Genomic DNA, 16,438 nt, shown 5'->3' on the forward strand with positions numbered 1-16,438 from the left:
TTACTAACGATTCCAATTAAGGCTACAAGCAATATTTTTGAATATTTCAGTTTATTCCCAGTCATTGTGATTTTGTTTTATTTTGTTAAAGGAAGTAATGGTCTTTTGTTATTGTGGGTCACTTGACAGAGGCGCTCCCCCCTTTTCCAACTCCGACATTCCTTCCCCCTGGCTATGAAAACTCTTCACTGGAACCTGGAGATTGTCCACGTTTACAGCATTTAGACCCGCTGCCTGCTCCACATCTGCAACTTCGGCACTGTGCGTAAAGAGTGCACACGGCTCCAGGCTTTTAATTTATCCATTTAGTGGCATTTTTTTTAATTGTTGTTTTGAATTCGTTTAATTTATTTGATCTTATTCTGTAACGATGTTTGCCTGCTGCGTAGCGTTTTTCCTTCTTACTGCGTGGTCATCTGTGGAGTGTAATCCCAGTCCCGTGTTAGATGTAGTCGTGGACAGAAAATTCATCCCTGAAATCTGTGCAAGAGAAGCGAAGGAGGGTGATTATGTTCGCTATCACTATAACGCCACATTTGTCGACGGAAAAACGTTTGACTCGACGTAAGTTCATACGCCTTTTCTTTTAATTGTGAATGCGTTCATTTGTAATTCTTTTAAATTTGGTTATTATGCTGCAGAGGCCCGATGCAATTTGGCCGTTCAAAAAAGAAATTTAAATGTCTTTGCAAAAGTTTGCAATAGTTTATGAATGCACTTCTTTGAGTATGGCCTGCACATATATTCCTTTTCACCATAGTTAACATCCTCTTGACCCACTTCTGATGTCTTTTTTTCATTTTGGTTCCTCCACAGTCATGAGAAGGGAGACGCGAAGGTTGGCCTGCTCGGGGAGGGCCGGCTCATCGCAGGCATAGACAAAGGTCTGCAGGGCATGTGTGTGAATGAGCGCAGAACGATCACCGTCCCGCCCCACCTGGCCTATGGAAGCGCCGGAGCAGGTAAATGTCACATTCATTCTTGTCGGCGCAAGCGGTACCTTATTGGATGTGTGCAGCTGCTTTCAAAGACCAAATATTACGCAGGACGTTTTAGTATCTGGCATAGATACAGCTCAGGACATCAGATTTCCCAATTCTTTTTCAGGAGTTAATTGAGATTTCCGTTTGGCCCCAGGCCCTCAAACTTGTCTATGTGGCAATTTCTATGTTGGTATTTATTTGTTTAATAAAAAAACAAAATGGGGTTTGTAATACTAAAGTATGTTGTGTACCATGTTCTAGAGAGGCCCTGTGTTAAAATTAATTTTGCAGACATTATTATATTTTATTTCCTGTTATGCATACCCTTAAACTATCTTTGTGTCACATCAATTTATCACAAACTAATTGATATATTTAAAAATCAAACATAAGTAATGGTAGTATTGCAGCATATATATGTTGTTTTTTTGTGGTTAAATGGGGGCCCCCTGCTCCTGCCCCTGTCTCTCAGTGTTCATAACAGTTTAGCAGAAATGTATAGCAGCCCTGTGAAGCTGTACTTGTGGCACAATGGTGGTTTGATCTGGATGCTAACATTAGCATGCTAACAATGAAAATGCATATATGCTAATGCTTCACAGGTATGATGTTTCCCAAATTAACCCTCCAGTTTATATCATGTTAGCATGCTTACACTTTCTTATTTGTGAAATGTTGGCCCGATGATGGAGTTAGATGGGGAGGGATCAGATAACATAAGGTGTAGCTAGAGGAAATGAGGGGGCACCAAAGTAAATATGCTGAATCCTCTGGGGAACATGATTGCCTCTATTTAAATGAGAACCAATCCATTCAGCAAATGTTGAGATATTTCACATATAAGTGAAACTATTAACACTGTGGTGGTGCCAGAGTAAAAGTCAAACAATCATCAAAGTCAACATACCAACAAACCTTAAAACATGATGGTACGATGACTGACACTGTATTGATACAGTTTATCAGAATCCAATATGCAGATGGTTGACATTAAGTTGTTATTTCATCAAATACCATTAGTCATGAATAAATTCAGGTACTGTAACCGTCCCATTTTTTTAATTATTCAACTCCTTTATTACAACCTGTCCCAACATCCTGTTTCAACTGGGACGCTCATTTTGAAAAAAATATGATTTAAGGTGTTACTTCAAAGAGGTTTCTATAACGATAGTTTGACATTATTATATTTAAAGTTATTTATGCCTTTGCTGTCTAACCATCTAACCATGTTTACAGGTGATGTGGTTCCTCCAGACACCACCCTGGTGTTTGAGCTCCATCTGTTGGATCTGTGGAACAAAGCCGACCTGGTTGTCACCAAAACCATATCCACCCCCAAAGACTGCAAGCGCTCTGTGATGCGCACTGACTTTGTGCGCTACCATTTCAACGGCACTCTGCTCGACGGCACCGTCTTTGACTCCAGGTAAATTATGGCTTTGATGACTGTTAGTTTCCAAAATGCTGACCATTTTATCAAACGTATAGATGAGGATTAACAACTGTAGCCTCATAAAGCCACTTTCATTGAAGAAGTTGTTGTTTGACGTTAAATCTCTCTCTTTCCTGAAAGAATGCCTTGTCCAAATGACAGCGCTCTCTGTGTTTGTACTGTGTTATCCAGGTATGTTGTATTTGACTTTGCTCTTGTATGAGCCCTACGTAGCTACAACAGACAGCAGACACACAACACTTTGGTCGGTGAGGGCTGGCTGGTTAAGGGCATGGAGGAAGGCCTGCTGGGTATGTGTGTGGGAGAGATCAGAAATATTGTCATCCCACCCTTCAAAGCCTATGGAGAAAAAGGATCAGGTAAGCACAAATGATGGTTAAATAAAAAAGTCTAATTTGATGTAATAGTTTTTTTTTGTGTCACTGCTTTGCAACCAAACCATGATTATTCAAACACTAAGAAATTAGAGGTCAGAAAAATTAACTAATGTTACAAGAAGTACCAGGCATATCCCCCAAATCACATCTCATCATCATCTATCTTTGCACTTAAACCACTTTTTTACCACTAGCAGTACCATTGAACAATATGTTTAGAAGCTATTCCCTTGTGTTACCATGTACAAGGACGGACACTATTATGAATTAATTCATTCAAATCTCTCATTAAAATATGAACATGTAACAAGAAAATGGATTTGGTTCTAAACAAACCGGTTTCCTCTTTTATTTATTACTTTTATCTCAAAGAAGTTCTGAGTTTCTCAAAGAGAGTCTTGTAGTTAAAAAAACTAAACAAAAAACAATTCGATTTTTTAATCCTCCACCGTCTGCTCTACAGGTAACGATATCCCCGCCCAGGCGACCCTAGTGTTCAATGTCCTGTTGGAGGACATCCACAATTCAAAGGATAACCTCACCATTGAGTCCCAGGTGGTGCCGGAGTCCTGCACACGCAAGTCTGTGGTTGGCGATTATGTCCGGTACCATTACAATGGCACTTTCTTGAATGGACTCGTCTTTGACACCAGGTGAGCTCAGGTTACAGTGACAGGGAAGTTGTCAGTTATATTGCAGCCATCCATTCTGTAACTATACACATGTAATCTTATTTTTAAATTGAAAAATCGAACATAGGAGGAATGAACACAGGAGACGCCTTAGTGGATATTTGTATTCTCAATGTATGAATCTAATAAAAGCCAAAGCCTCTTAAGTTAAACTATGCTTTTTGTTGCCTACAGCTACCAGAGGAACAGCACATACAACACCTACATCGGGATGGGCTACGTCATCGCCGGCATGGACCAGGCCCTGATCGGAGTCTGCATCAGCGAGAGGCGCAGAGTCGTCATCCCCCCACACCTGGCGTATGGAGAGCAAGGAGCAGGTGAGTCTCAGTAGCTCTACCATGCAGCCTGCAGTACGTTGTCTGCACACATTGAACTCTCTCTGAAAAAACTCTGAATCACTTTCTATCAATCTTTGGAGATTCAATAATAATATGTTTTCTGTTCAGGTGATGTCATCCCCCGTTCTGCTGTGCTGGTGTTCGACATCCACATCATCGACTTCCACAACCCCAACGACACAGTGTCCATCGCAATCACACACAAACCCACCGCCTGTAACGACATCACAGCGGTGAACGACCTCGTCCGCTACCACTACAACTGCACGCTGGTGGACGGCACTCCTCTCTTTTCCTCGTGAGTCACCCGCACATCCCATTTGTTTTTTTTATACAATGACATTAGAATACCACTCTAATTTGCTCAATCTACGTCCTCAGGCACGACTATGAGCACCTTCAGGATGCAGTGCTGGGGATCGGATAAGGTGATCGACGGGCTGGACGAAGGTCTGAGAGGCATGTGTGTGGGAGAGAAGAGGGTGGTAACAGTTCCTCCTCACCTCGGCCACGGAGAAAAAGGAGGTAAGACTCACAATATCAGTGCAGTTTTAATAGTTCTATTCATTCTTTAACCTTGAAAGCTTCTAAAAGTCTTGAACTACATGTTTGAATTCACCAAAATGCTATTTTTTGTTTTGTTTTCTCTGTGTCAGCCACTGGTGTGCCCAGCAGTGCTGTGTTGGTCTTTGACATTGAACTGGTGAGCTTCGAGAAGGGAGTGCCACCTGGTTATCTGTTTGTGTGGATTGAAGAGAGCCCTGCAGATTTGTTTGAAGCCCTGGACGTCAACAAAAACAAAGAGGTCCCACAGGAGGAGGTACGTTACTGCCTATAGTGCCACACCAGCTACATTATTTCACATAAAAGCCACTAAAATTAGTTATGAACCAAGTTTTTATCAAGTTTCCATTGTATATTAACATTGAGTTGAGTTACCAACAAAAAGTCACAGTATAGCATGGCCTTAAAAAAGATCCTTTAAAAGTCTAAGTATAGAATGCAATAAAAATGTTGTAGTATAGTATGTCATAAAAAGTAATTATAAAGTTTGCCTCCAAAATATTCTTTAAAATGGCATTGTATAGCATGTCATATTTGTCTATACTATCCCATAGAATAATCAAAAACAAAAGTCATAGTATGTTATGAAATACAAACATAATCCATGTATAGTATGCCTTTAAAATGGTCAGAAAAAGCAATAATATGACATGATTGAAAGTCACAGTAAATGATGCCATTACATTTTTGTGAAAGGTGGTAGTAGTAGGAAAAAAGACCTAATATATTATGACATTGTCCTATTATAGTATAGTTAATGGATAATGTGCCATAAGGAGTCATAGCGCTATTAGCTATTATTCACATTTGTTTTGTGTGTATGGGACCTGTTAAACGCCAGGAGATCCCAAGTTTGATGTTTTTTATGCATACATAGTTATTTTTAGTTATATCACACAGCATTGTTACACTTTTATTGATATGATGCTTTTCTTTTTGTCGACACATTTTAGTTTGGAGAGTTCATCAAGCTGCAGGTGACCGACGGCAAAGGTCGGATAAAGCCTGGGATGATCATGGATCAGGTCATTGAAGACATGTTCAGCAACCAGGACAGAAATAAAGACGGAGTTATCACAGCCGACGAACTCAAACTGAAGGTAGAAGAGGACAAGGAACGGGAAGATGCGAGGCACGAGGAGTTGTAAAGAGACAAGATGCTTTATTCTCTCTCAGGAAAAAAATAAACCCACCTCCTTAAAAACAAACAGAGACTTTTTTCCATACATCATCATGGTTTTTTTACTTTCTTTACCACATTGGATGTGTTTTTTAAATGACAAGGAGAGTGTAAAAAGTATTTTTTGTGCAGTTCTGTGTTGTCTTTGATAGTTGTATTTCAGAAAACCAAACAAGCACCTTTTATTTGTCCTTTAAAACACGTGAATAAAAAATGTTTTTAAGAAAAAGGAAAATGTTGTTTGCTTCCCGTCACACACACCTGATACTGATCTGATGCACTTTGAAATGAAAGCTCTACCCTGTGGTCAATGTCAGAACTGCATGTTACATTCAACTTGTGCAGATAAAATAAAAGACACACACTATGCATTATTGCTCCAACAATAGTATAGTAGAAACGGTGATAGCACGATGTGTCAAAAAATACCAGAAAAAACTAAATTATATCGTTTGTTAAAAAACCATAAGAAAAAACAACATTGAAATACGAAAGTGATGATTAAAGGGATCGTTCACATTTCTTTAGACTCTTTAATGTAACTAGGAAGGATCTGGAAGAGCAATCCTTGTTTTCCAACCACTTATATGAACTATGTCTATAGAGGAAAAGAGCACACTTACCAGTTGGTACATTTTGATACTTTCTTTAATGACAGCTAGAGTTAAGAGCAACCAGTGCAGTGTAATAATTCCAAGTAGCTAGGAATCAGTTGAAAGACAAAACACCCAAATAAATAATCAACAGACTCATCAAATATTGCATTCTGTAGGCTTTGTGTTTGTTTGCACTTTACTGGTAAACAAAAAGTGTTAGAAGGACTCCAAAAAACTGATATCACCATTGTTAAGTTAGAATATGAAACAGAAAAGTTGGCAGATAAAAACATGTACAAAATACAATGTAGGTGTTTTCAAACACAAGCTTAATGTCACAGTAATTCAAAACAGACTGAAAACGAAAAGGTAAATTAGAACATTTAGAATAGAACAGGAGTGAGAAGATTAGAAATAAATATATGATATTTTTAAGAGGTTGCTGATATGTTTTTGAATACCAAGACAATATTATCTTCCCTGCACTGAGGTCTGTTAAGATGGCACATTGCCATTTAGGTAGTAAGGTTCTTATCTGAGGATTCCCTTCAACAAATTAAACAGCTGGGAGAAAAACCTAGCCCTGTAAAACTGTGTGAAGAGACAGTACTGGCAAAAATCACAGATTCTTTTTAACTAAGTAGCAAATGCCTGACCTAATTCAAGTAGGATGGCTTAGATAAACAGTCGAAACACTGAGAGTGTAAAAGAAAGAAAGTCCAGTCTCAAGGTCTGGATTGAGGTAAGTGATGATGTGAACGTGCGGCTTGCAACACGATGATTCCATCCGTGTTTATCTTCTCATGCGTCTCACTTGTCTCTTTATGAGGTAATGCATTTGAGGATTGCATTGGGAACTTCCATCGTCTCATCCTTCACCAGCACGACGTCAAAGGAGTTGACGTACGACTCTTTTCTCTCGTCCACCTGAAAGACACAGACACTGAGAACCAAAACTCTGGATCTCAATGTGTTGATTTAAGGAATACAAAATACATGAGACTGACCTGGTCATTGAGGAAGCCGATGGTGAGGATGTTCTGGTGCTCGGACACACCGTCAGCCATGGTCAGGTCTCCCAAAGAGTCTCCCAGCAGCAGCACGTTGGGTCGACCCTGTAGCACTCGGAGGCCAGAAGCATGTGACAGAGCGCCTTCCCTCTTGTTGAAAGTGTGGATGAGTTGGCCTTTGAACGCTCGCAGGACCCCCTTATGAACAACACAGTTAAGGTTATTGTTACATCACACAGAGGCTTAAGCTGGAGTGAAATCATGTCGACCCCCTCCAATGTTTGGTTATGAAAATCAATGGCTATGTTGCATTAAATGTACATTAAGTACTTTTATTGATATCTGCCAGCAACACAAACGTGTATCACTTGATTAGAGAAAATGATCATTGCATTGGTACATTGGAGGGCCCATTTCTGCTAGTAAAACAAAATAAATAATATAATCATTTAGCAGATCATGATATTGACATGTAGTATTTCAGAACAATAAAAAAAACCTTCATAAATAATCATAGAACCTCATTTTAGACATTAAAATAATCAGGTCGAAAAATATTTCATGTATTCATAAAAATGTCATAGTATAGAATGTCCAACAAATATTGAAAAATCCTGGTACAGCATGTCAAAAAACATGTCACAGAAAGCAATAATACTGTATAAAACTCACAGTTTGGTCAAAGTCCATGTAGTTGGAGATGATGTGGACATTGGGATGGAAGACGTTGTTCTGGCGAATCACCTCCTCCAGGACGTCCCCGACACCCGCCGAGAAGATCAACAGAGGGACCTGCTGCTCTGTCAGATGGTCGAAAAACACTTTGTAGCCGTCCCTAAAGGAATCACACACACACACACACACACACACACACACACACACACACACACACACACACACACACACACACACACACACACACACACACACACACACACACCACATATGAGACACAAGAAGCAAAGACTATCTAAGACAACATTCAAATGAAGGAACCGGGGTAATGATCAATATGAACATAATGTAAGCATGGTCCTTGTTCAAATGATTACATAAATAAATACACACACACACACACACACACACACACACACACACACACACACACACACACACACACACACACACACACACACACACACACACACACACACACACACACACACACAAATACCAAAGTGCTAACCTGAGCATAGCGCTGGATTCCTTGACAGCCTGGGCCAGCATTTCCTTCCTGATCCTCTGCTGAATCAGCAGCTCATGGACTTTAGTCCACCTGCAGAGAGCAGCACAAACATCTCAATCAGGCTCTGGTTCAATTAACTTCTGTTAACATTAACTAAAGTGTTTGACGAAGACAGGTTTTATTTTTCATATCAGTCTGCTTCTTTCTTACCACTCCACCATGAGAGGCAGCTTGTCTTCAGCAGTCCGGCCAGCATCAATCTCTATTGGATAGTAGGTGTTCAAAAGCCCTCTAATCTGCAGTGGACCAAGAAAAAACAATGAAAATATACAGTATGTACAATACCACCTGAAAGGGATTGCCTCAGTACAAGCTTGCTGAGAGAATAGGAATTGTAGACCAGAGAACGTACGTATATCTAAAATGTGGATTTGTAAAACTCTTTTTGAGTTATTAAACACAATTAAACACCTGCTGTTACTACATGGGAACAATTATATAAGTGGAAAATGGATCTATTATCTTTTAAATGCTTGAATCTTTAAAAAACCTATGATAGTCATACATTTACCTTTTTAGTGCAATCTTCATCAATCAACAACCTGTTATCCAGAATGTCTAGAGAAAGAAAGGTAAAACAAATGTGAAGTCATTTCAGAAAAGGACACACCATGGTGGCAATAAATAACAAGAACATTTTTCCTTACTGTGCGTGGTAGGAACTCGCTTTCCATTATGGGCAAATCTGGTTAGTGTCATATCGAAGTCTGAGATTACCTGAGGAAATATTACTATTTAGATCAGATTTATAGTACTCGGCAAACACACATTCATTATCAAACCACAGATAAAGTACAGTTTTGCTCAGTTTTACCTGAGCAAATGTGTAGTTAACTATAAATGCTCACAATCTGGTCATTACTAAAGACATGTATGAGCAAAAGGGACTTGGACAAACATACAAATTAAAAATGGGGTTGATCAAAAGTAACCTGTCTTTATATGAGGTGCACGATCTATGCGTTGGTGCAGAAGTCAAATCAAATTGCAATGCAGTTTTCTAGTGTAATTAAATTAAATTGAGCTTTGGATCTGACTTTGGCATACTTTCCAAGAGACTGCTGTTTAAAAGTGTCACTATTCACCTCATTATTTCAAGGTTTTTTCCTATATTCGACACAATAATATTTTCCTACTTGTGATGAAATCCTGCAGGGTTCACTCACCTGCAGGCTGCCTACACCTGCCCGCTGCATGGCGTAGATTGTGTCCTCCACTCTGCTGCGATCCCTCATCAGCACCGAGCACTTGGCCAACTCTGGGATCTAACCAGGGAACAGTTTAGTCTTAGAACCCATGTTTATCACGACACAGAGAGCAAAAACTAAGGAGAGTGATGGGGGACAAAATGATGTTACATGCTTACACTTTCAGATCATGTTCATGTTTTTCAGACATTTGAACAAGGCTCTAATGTCTTCAATCAGTCATCATCTTTCTTTAAGTATGTAGACATTATATACAATAAAAACCCTGACAGAATCAGAGATTAGTACAATTAAACCTCATTTGTCGTTCATTCAGGTGTTTTCTCACCTCGGTCTTGGTCAGCTGGTGCCAGATTGCCAGCACAGACCGCACAGGTGTGTAGATCCAGGGTATATGGTATACCTGAGTGTAGATTCAGGGAGAAAACACGTTTTAGTCATGTTTAATTTTAAAGGTCTCTCATTTGACACAACTGGTAATTTGCTTTTTTAGTCAGGTTAACTGGACATGCAAAACTGTGACATGATGACATATGAGTTTGTAAATACTTTTCAAGTCAAGCTGTTCTTTTCAGGATTTGTATTTCTAAGAAATCATAGCTAACAAACTGCCTACCAGTACAGCTCAGTGATTGATGTGTGTACTCAGTGGGATTTCAGTGTATATATTCGCTCTATAACGGTACCCTATATTTGAATGAAATTGCAATGCACTTTTTTTTTTTACATTAAAATCAAATGAAGTAAAATTTGAACAGTCGTTATTACTGAGTATTTACAGTAGTTAGCTAACACGTAACAGCTGACCGTTACAATCAAAGATATACAATAACATACCATTTTCAAACGGAGAGCTGACGGGGTTTTGACAGCTATTCAGAACAGTTCAAATACATCACGTAAAACAACAAGCTATGTATATTTAAAACTATATTACAAAGCTTTCCTTCACAGACGAATAACGGTTTTAATTATTTGTTTACATTCTAGAGTTGCATCGACATTATTGTTCCGCTTCTACGTAACGCACACAAAGGTTCCGACTAACTTTCGTTCCTACATCACTCAGGGCATTCACTTTCTTCCACGCGGTGGTACCGCATCTCAAACGTAAGGACGAGTTGTTACTGAAGGAATCCACACATTATCATTTCTGCTGAATAAAGTAACAGTCAATAATATAACTTTAATAAATTATCAACACAAAAAGCTATCTGTTTGCTGAATCCTCTGATCCAGACAGATAAGACAAAACAGCTCGACCATCGGTAACATTTTCTCTTTGTAGAAATGTATGTCCATGCACCAAATGCTATAAAAAGTTAATTTCCTAAACTGGGGAAGACCCTTATATCATATGAAACTATAAAATCCAAGGGATCCATTAGCACCTATCATGCCCATGGTTAAGTTTGGTAAAGTTAGAAAGATACTGACAGAATCAATTTTTGACAGATCAATAAGTTATATGCAAAATATAAATATATTGAGAGACATCCTCAAAAGATGACAACGTTTTATTTATTTATTGCAAATGTCAGTACACTTTCTTGCTCTTGCACATACAAATGGAATGAAACTTTCACAAATCCATATCAATACCCAGAAAGACAAAAAAAAACTTGCAACCTGGTTAGTCTAATGCAGGGGTGTCCAAACTTTTTTCACCGAGGGCCGCATACAGACAAATACGGAGAGCTGGGCCACTTATAGAGGTGAATATTGCCTAATATGTTAAGTTATGTTAGCAAAACAAATCAAATGTAGGTGAATAATGTATGATACTTTCAAATGGTTTAAGGAAAAAACAGCCTACATCCCGTCTCTGGGGGATAGAGAGAATCGTTTTTTCAATTCCTTTGTATGTCTGGTACATGTGGAGAGATTGACAATAAAGCTGACTTTGACTTTTGACTTTGATCTCTTTTTAGGGTTTCATTTATTTTGTTGGCAGCTCATTCCTTAAAACAGAAGCCTCAGATTGCTTATAATCAGAGTAACTATGAAGGTTAAATTTCAAGCTTGTTATAAAAATAAGTTACTGGGCTTTTTTTTCATCAACTAAGATTTGTTAGAAAATGTTTTAAATTCTAAATGACTGAATTTATTTGAAAATTGGGCTCATTAATATATTTGAATATATATATTTGAGAAGTACAATATAAGACAAGCAAAAGTTTAATTTGTGGGCCATATTCATTATACTTTTAGAAATTGCTGAGGGCCGATTCAAAATGGCCTGCGGGCCGCATTTGGCCCCCGGGCCGTAGTTTGGACACCCCTGGTCTAATGCCATTGAACACAATCTGACTATATGAGAACAGGGTCTTGAGATCTTTGAGAACAAACTCTTGAAAAATGATAACCTCCACATACTGACCAATTTCTACGGTTGACTTTACGAACAGTATGTTAGTGAAACACTGTTAGGCGAGCAAAGCCTTATTAGATACTATTAACAGAAAGCAAAACAAAAAAAGCGACACTTTACAATGTTTAAGTTAACAATCAAGTCCTTTTAGTGCAGGCAACAGCGAATTCCAGTGTATTAATAACAAGCAGCTGTGGCTTTCTGGCACAGTTGGGAACATAAGACAAAGTAAGACATAGTGCCAATTCTGCGAGAAGCACAAAGGCAAGAAACCAAATAAGGCCACAAAGCCAGTTTCTTAAAGCACTTGAGTCATAAGTCAGTGTCCCAACAACATCGACAGAGACAAGGGATTTTAGATTTAAATAAATAATACAGCTGTAAAATCTAATTATGCAAATGTGGTTAAAATAAATCATTCCATTTTATACACATCCATTGGAATGGCAAAGTGTTGTAAAATATGAAAAAGTGGTGTGCTTTCTTTAGTGCAGGAATTTAGAAAGCAAGGGGAGAACATAAATTCCTCAATATGAGCTCTGCGGAATACTTACGTTTTGCTACAAATATAATTGACCGTTTTAAGGAGGGCACACTTAACATACGCACTATATACAATATTATTTACATGTTTGAAACCCTTAAGTGCAAAAAAAAAGCATGAAACTGGAGGTAGAAGAGACATTAAATACAAGTAGCAGAAGGAGTAAAATAGTTCAAGCCCAGCTGGTTGTTACAGTAAGTTAATTATCCACTCACCTATAATCAACAATACTTTTGTAACTAACATGACAATAAACATAGACCAAAACGACTTTAAAGTTTAGATCCAACCACAACATTATAATTAAACCTTAAGGTGTCACTGTCAACAGTTTTTCACCACAACATGTTGACATCAGCAGGTGTGAACACAAATTACTTAAAGCTGGGCTAAGTTTTTTTCGCGATGACGTCAAGATTTTCAGAAATGACAACAATCAGTTTGATTTACTGGCAGAGTAAAAGTAAGGCATAGGTTAATAATGCAAAAATCAAAATGTGATATAGATAAATTAATAGCACATCTGGTTTAGTCTTTATATATAATTTGTATTTTAACCAGCCCCAAGTCAACCCATGCAGACATTCCACCTCAATAAAGGCAACAAATAAGACAAAAGTTACGTGGTAACAGCGAGGCATGTATCAGCAGATTAAGTGCTATCTAGAACAATCTCTCAACATTCGATTTGAGACTGCAGCTGTCTGCGCAGAGTCAGGGTGCGTCGGTGGAGCTGCTGCATCTGCTGCATGCGGTCCCGCTGCCGAGCCAGGTTTTGGGGCATGGGGTAGTGCTGGCAGCCGTGGAGAAAATGGTACGGGATGCGGACGTGGCAGGCTGCGGCTCTGCAGCGGGGCTGAGGTAATGGCGGCAGCAGCATCCAGCGCTTCCTCTCAGCGCAGTAACGGTAGGCCTCCTTGCGGTACTGCTTGTCCATGTTGTTGCAGTTCCTCCAGCCGCCAATGATGAAAACGTCTTCACCCAGGTAGCAAACAGCAGCACCCTCCATGCTGAGGACCTCTGGAGGGAGGCTGTCCAGGATGTCCTCAGAGATATTTCTGCTTACTGTCTGCTGAGCATCCTGAAGTGTTACCTTGTAGCTCTTTGAGCAACAAGACGCTGTGTGGTAGAAGTTGGTGGATGCGACAGCCATTTGAAAACTACAGTAATTATCAAGAAGCGGCAAGGAGTCCACTTCCTGCCACTTGTGACTCTCTGTATCGTAGCAGGTGGTCACTGTGCTCAGTCCGTCCTCATTGTCCATGTCTACAGGAGTCCTGGCCATCACATAGATGTAGCGGTCCTCTATGCTCACTGTTTTTACATCTCTTAGTATCTTGGGTGCTGGCTCCAGATTGTGCCACTCGTCCTGCTCGGGCTCGTAGACCGTAACATCCTTAAAGCCTGGACTGAAGTTGCCATGCCCACCGATGCTGTAGAGTAAGTCTTTGACACCTGTGAGGCCAAAGGAGTGCTTGCGGGTGGTTAGACTGCTGACCTGCTCCCAGGTGTTAAGGTTGGGGTTGAAGCGCTCCACAGTCTTGGCAAAACCTGGCTCCATTGAACCTGCCACATAAACATGGCTGTCAGTGACTGCGATAGCGTGTCCGTCAAGATGGTTGTGAATGTGGGGCAGGTTTACCCACCGGTCCTCAGCGACAAAATAGCCCACACACTCACTCAAATAGTCCCCGCCTTCTGAAACACCACCCACTACCATTATTACATCCATGTTCTGGCCGAGACGTGGCTGGATGGCTGCCGTATAGGAGGCACAGAGCTCCAAATCAGCTGATTTGAGGTTCTCAAAGTGAACAGCGTGGACCTCGAGGGCCTCTGTCACCAGCTGCTGACAGGCTGCATTGTTTTCCACTAAAGGCTCCTTCCTCACCACCCGGGACAGGTAAGTAGGAGAAATCTGAGGCAGCCGTAAAAGTCTAAACAGCTCCTCAAATTGCCCCCCTCGCTCCTCTGTGTTTTGGTGCACCCATTTTACTATAGCCTCAAACAACTCCTGTTCAGAGTCCACAGTGATTCCTGAGTCTGACAGCCAGTCCCGGACCAGGTGAAATGGCAGCGTGAAGAATTCCTCGTTGCTGATTATTTTGTGGAAGTTTCTTCTAATCGTCTTGGCTGCTCCCAGGGCCAGCTGGTCCAAGGTGTACATGTGGGCGAGGCTGTGCACTGCTACACAGTTGGATAAATTCAACTTCTTCATCAGAAACTCTCCACAGAAGGTCTTCAGCTGGGTCAACAGGAACCTGTGGGAAAATGTTGAAACAATCACAGTAGTAATGTATGAAAATGTGTTTGGACAAGACAAGATGAATTCATCAGTAAAAGCAGATGGCCTGCATACATTAAGCTAAAAAAACATATTAGATATCGAGTTAAAACTCATGTTCGGTAAGACACCCTGTAAAAACATGGATAAGCGAAATAAACCAAGGCACCGTTTCTAAGTACTTTAGTTTCTGCAGGACAATGCTTCAATAAGCCACATTTACCTGGGATGTAAACATCTTGTTATTAAACTTACCTACCAAACAGCATAATTTTTGGGGCCATGTGGAAGCTAAATGATTTGTTCCTTACATGCATAGGTCCCTTCAACCTACTGCTTATGATACAATAAACACAAGAGGAAAACCACAGGTGTTACATGAGTAAGTCAATGGCACTGTGACAGTGAGCCAGCATGCACAATACCAGCACACTAAGGCAGGTACATGGCAATAACATTTGAATTATTTTTTTTCAAAAGTCCTTGAAAGATTTCCCAAATAAATTACCACACCATGTACCCCAACATTTAGATCTTTGTATGATAAATAGGCCCATATATCTGCCAAATGCATTTTGCTGACAGGCTAACAGTGGAGTGCCAAGTGGCGCAGGTGTGTCAACTCCAAACAAGTCACACATGCTGATGAAATGAGGACACAGACAGGTGTGGCTCATTTATCTTTCGAGGCTTAAACCCTGTAGGATAAATGCCCACACTTCCGTGTATGAGGAAGTATATCAATATTTTGAAATATGGTTTGAAGTGTCTTACCTGTCAGCCACTTCCAACACTTCATGCACATTGGCAGTAGTCACCCTGATCTGTCCAGTGTACATAAACTGTATAACACTCTCCACAGTTTCTGGGTCTGGTCCCGTCGGTGAGCTCCATTCTTTGAGCTCCACTCGCCCTGACAGCGACTCCGAAAAGTCACCGCCCAGCAGCAGCGTGAAGTACTGCGACGCTGCGGATAACACCGAGCGATGGGCGGATAAGGTTTGGACCCTCTCCTCCTCAGACACCCCTCCGGAGCTGAAAACCAGGGTCACGTCGCAGAACAGCCCCGACTTCCTCTGCTCGTTCTGCCGCCGGGAGAGCTCGGAGCAATAGGCCGAGCAGGTGAAGTCCTCGGCCTCCTCAGGTTCCCCGTCACCTGTTAGCGCTCCGCCGCTGCGGTCCTCCGTCGCTTCTGCTGCCGCTGCCATTCCGCAGCTGGATAAACTAAGAGGCAGATTAAAGCTCTGTATCTTCGGGAATAACTCATAGGCATATATTACACAAGTAAATAAACATTCAAAAACTGACATACATGCGCAGCGCTCACAGCCTTGGTCGAGAAACAGGAGTGCTCACTTCCGTCTTTAAGAATTTTCCTAATGTACTCGATTTTGGCTGTAGAGTCAGAGAGAGGCTCTTAGATATAATATAATAACCAAGTATACACAAGAGACTGATACCCTGGTCTCAAATACAGTCAAATCCGGCATGATCTCAATTCTTTTTAATGTTATGACGCATTAACACGTCTTTATTTGAGCGAAATGTAACTTTGTGAAAAAGATGCATCGTTTTCGCGCATGCGT

The 16,438-nt window shown here is 40.4% G+C and overlaps 3 protein-coding genes across 4 annotated transcripts; 1 reads left to right on the plus strand and 2 right to left on the minus strand.

Moving 5' to 3' along the window:
- The first annotated feature begins 82 nt into the window (after nt 1-82).
- On the plus strand, nt 83-5,828 carry fkbp10b (FKBP prolyl isomerase 10b). Its single transcript, XM_063893035.1, is given in 11 exon segments — nt 83-564; nt 817-962; nt 2,223-2,412; nt 2,653-2,798; nt 3,280-3,469; nt 3,683-3,828; nt 3,958-4,147; nt 4,231-4,273; nt 4,275-4,374; nt 4,506-4,669; nt 5,367-5,828. Coding segments are annotated over 11 exon segments (1,704 nt in total). The 5' UTR covers nt 83-370; the 3' UTR covers nt 5,562-5,828.
- A 63-nt stretch (nt 5,829-5,891) lies between these two features.
- LOC134870708 (7-methylguanosine phosphate-specific 5'-nucleotidase-like) lies at nt 5,892-10,747 on the minus strand. The gene is made up of 10 exons (XM_063893037.1): nt 10,491-10,747; nt 9,982-10,056; nt 9,612-9,710; nt 9,093-9,162; nt 8,957-9,003; nt 8,596-8,681; nt 8,386-8,475; nt 7,872-8,034; nt 7,197-7,397; nt 5,892-7,116 (listed from the first exon to the last, which is right to left on the minus strand). Exons 1-10 carry the CDS (start codon nt 10,491-10,493, stop codon nt 7,012-7,014), a joined length of 939 nt encoding a protein of 312 aa, XP_063749107.1. The 5' UTR covers nt 10,494-10,747; the 3' UTR covers nt 5,892-7,011.
- Nucleotides 10,748-11,154: 407 nt separating this feature from the next.
- Nucleotides 11,155-16,427, minus strand: klhl11 (kelch-like family member 11). 2 transcript variants are annotated; one of them, XM_063893571.1, is made up of 3 exons: nt 16,165-16,427; nt 15,627-16,076; nt 11,155-14,829 (listed from the first exon to the last, which is right to left on the minus strand). In XM_063893571.1, the coding sequence occupies exons 2-3, from the start codon at nt 16,058-16,060 to the stop codon at nt 13,245-13,247; spliced, it is 2,019 nt and encodes a 672-aa protein (XP_063749641.1). In that variant the 5' UTR covers nt 16,061-16,076; nt 16,165-16,427; the 3' UTR covers nt 11,155-13,244. The 2 variants fall into 2 exon arrangements, with proteins under 2 accessions (XP_063749641.1, XP_063749640.1); XM_063893570.1 differs by having other exon boundaries at nt 15,627-16,427.
- Nucleotides 16,428-16,438: the final 11 nt, after the last annotated feature.

This window comes from Eleginops maclovinus, chromosome 10, assembly GCF_036324505.1.
Source record: "Eleginops maclovinus isolate JMC-PN-2008 ecotype Puerto Natales chromosome 10, JC_Emac_rtc_rv5, whole genome shotgun sequence".
Taxonomy (NCBI): domain Eukaryota; kingdom Metazoa; phylum Chordata; class Actinopteri; order Perciformes; family Eleginopidae; genus Eleginops; species Eleginops maclovinus.

Coding starts and splice junctions, on each gene's coding strand:
- LOC134870708 (XM_063893037.1), bottom strand. Junction 9,711..9,981: donor ACCAGCTGACCAAGACCGAG/GTGAGAAAACAC, acceptor TTCCCTGGTTAG/ATCCCAGAGTTGGCCAAGTG. Junction 8,035..8,385: donor GAATCCAGCGCTATGCTCAG/GTTAGCACTTTG, acceptor TGATTCCTTTAG/GGACGGCTACAAAGTGTTTT.
- klhl11 (XM_063893570.1), bottom strand. CDS start 16,162: ATGTCAGTTTTTGAATGTTTATTTACTTGTGTAATATATGCCTATGAG. Junction 14,830..15,626: donor GTGTTGGAAGTGGCTGACAG/GTAAGACACTTC, acceptor ATTTTCCCACAG/GTTCCTGTTGACCCAGCTGA.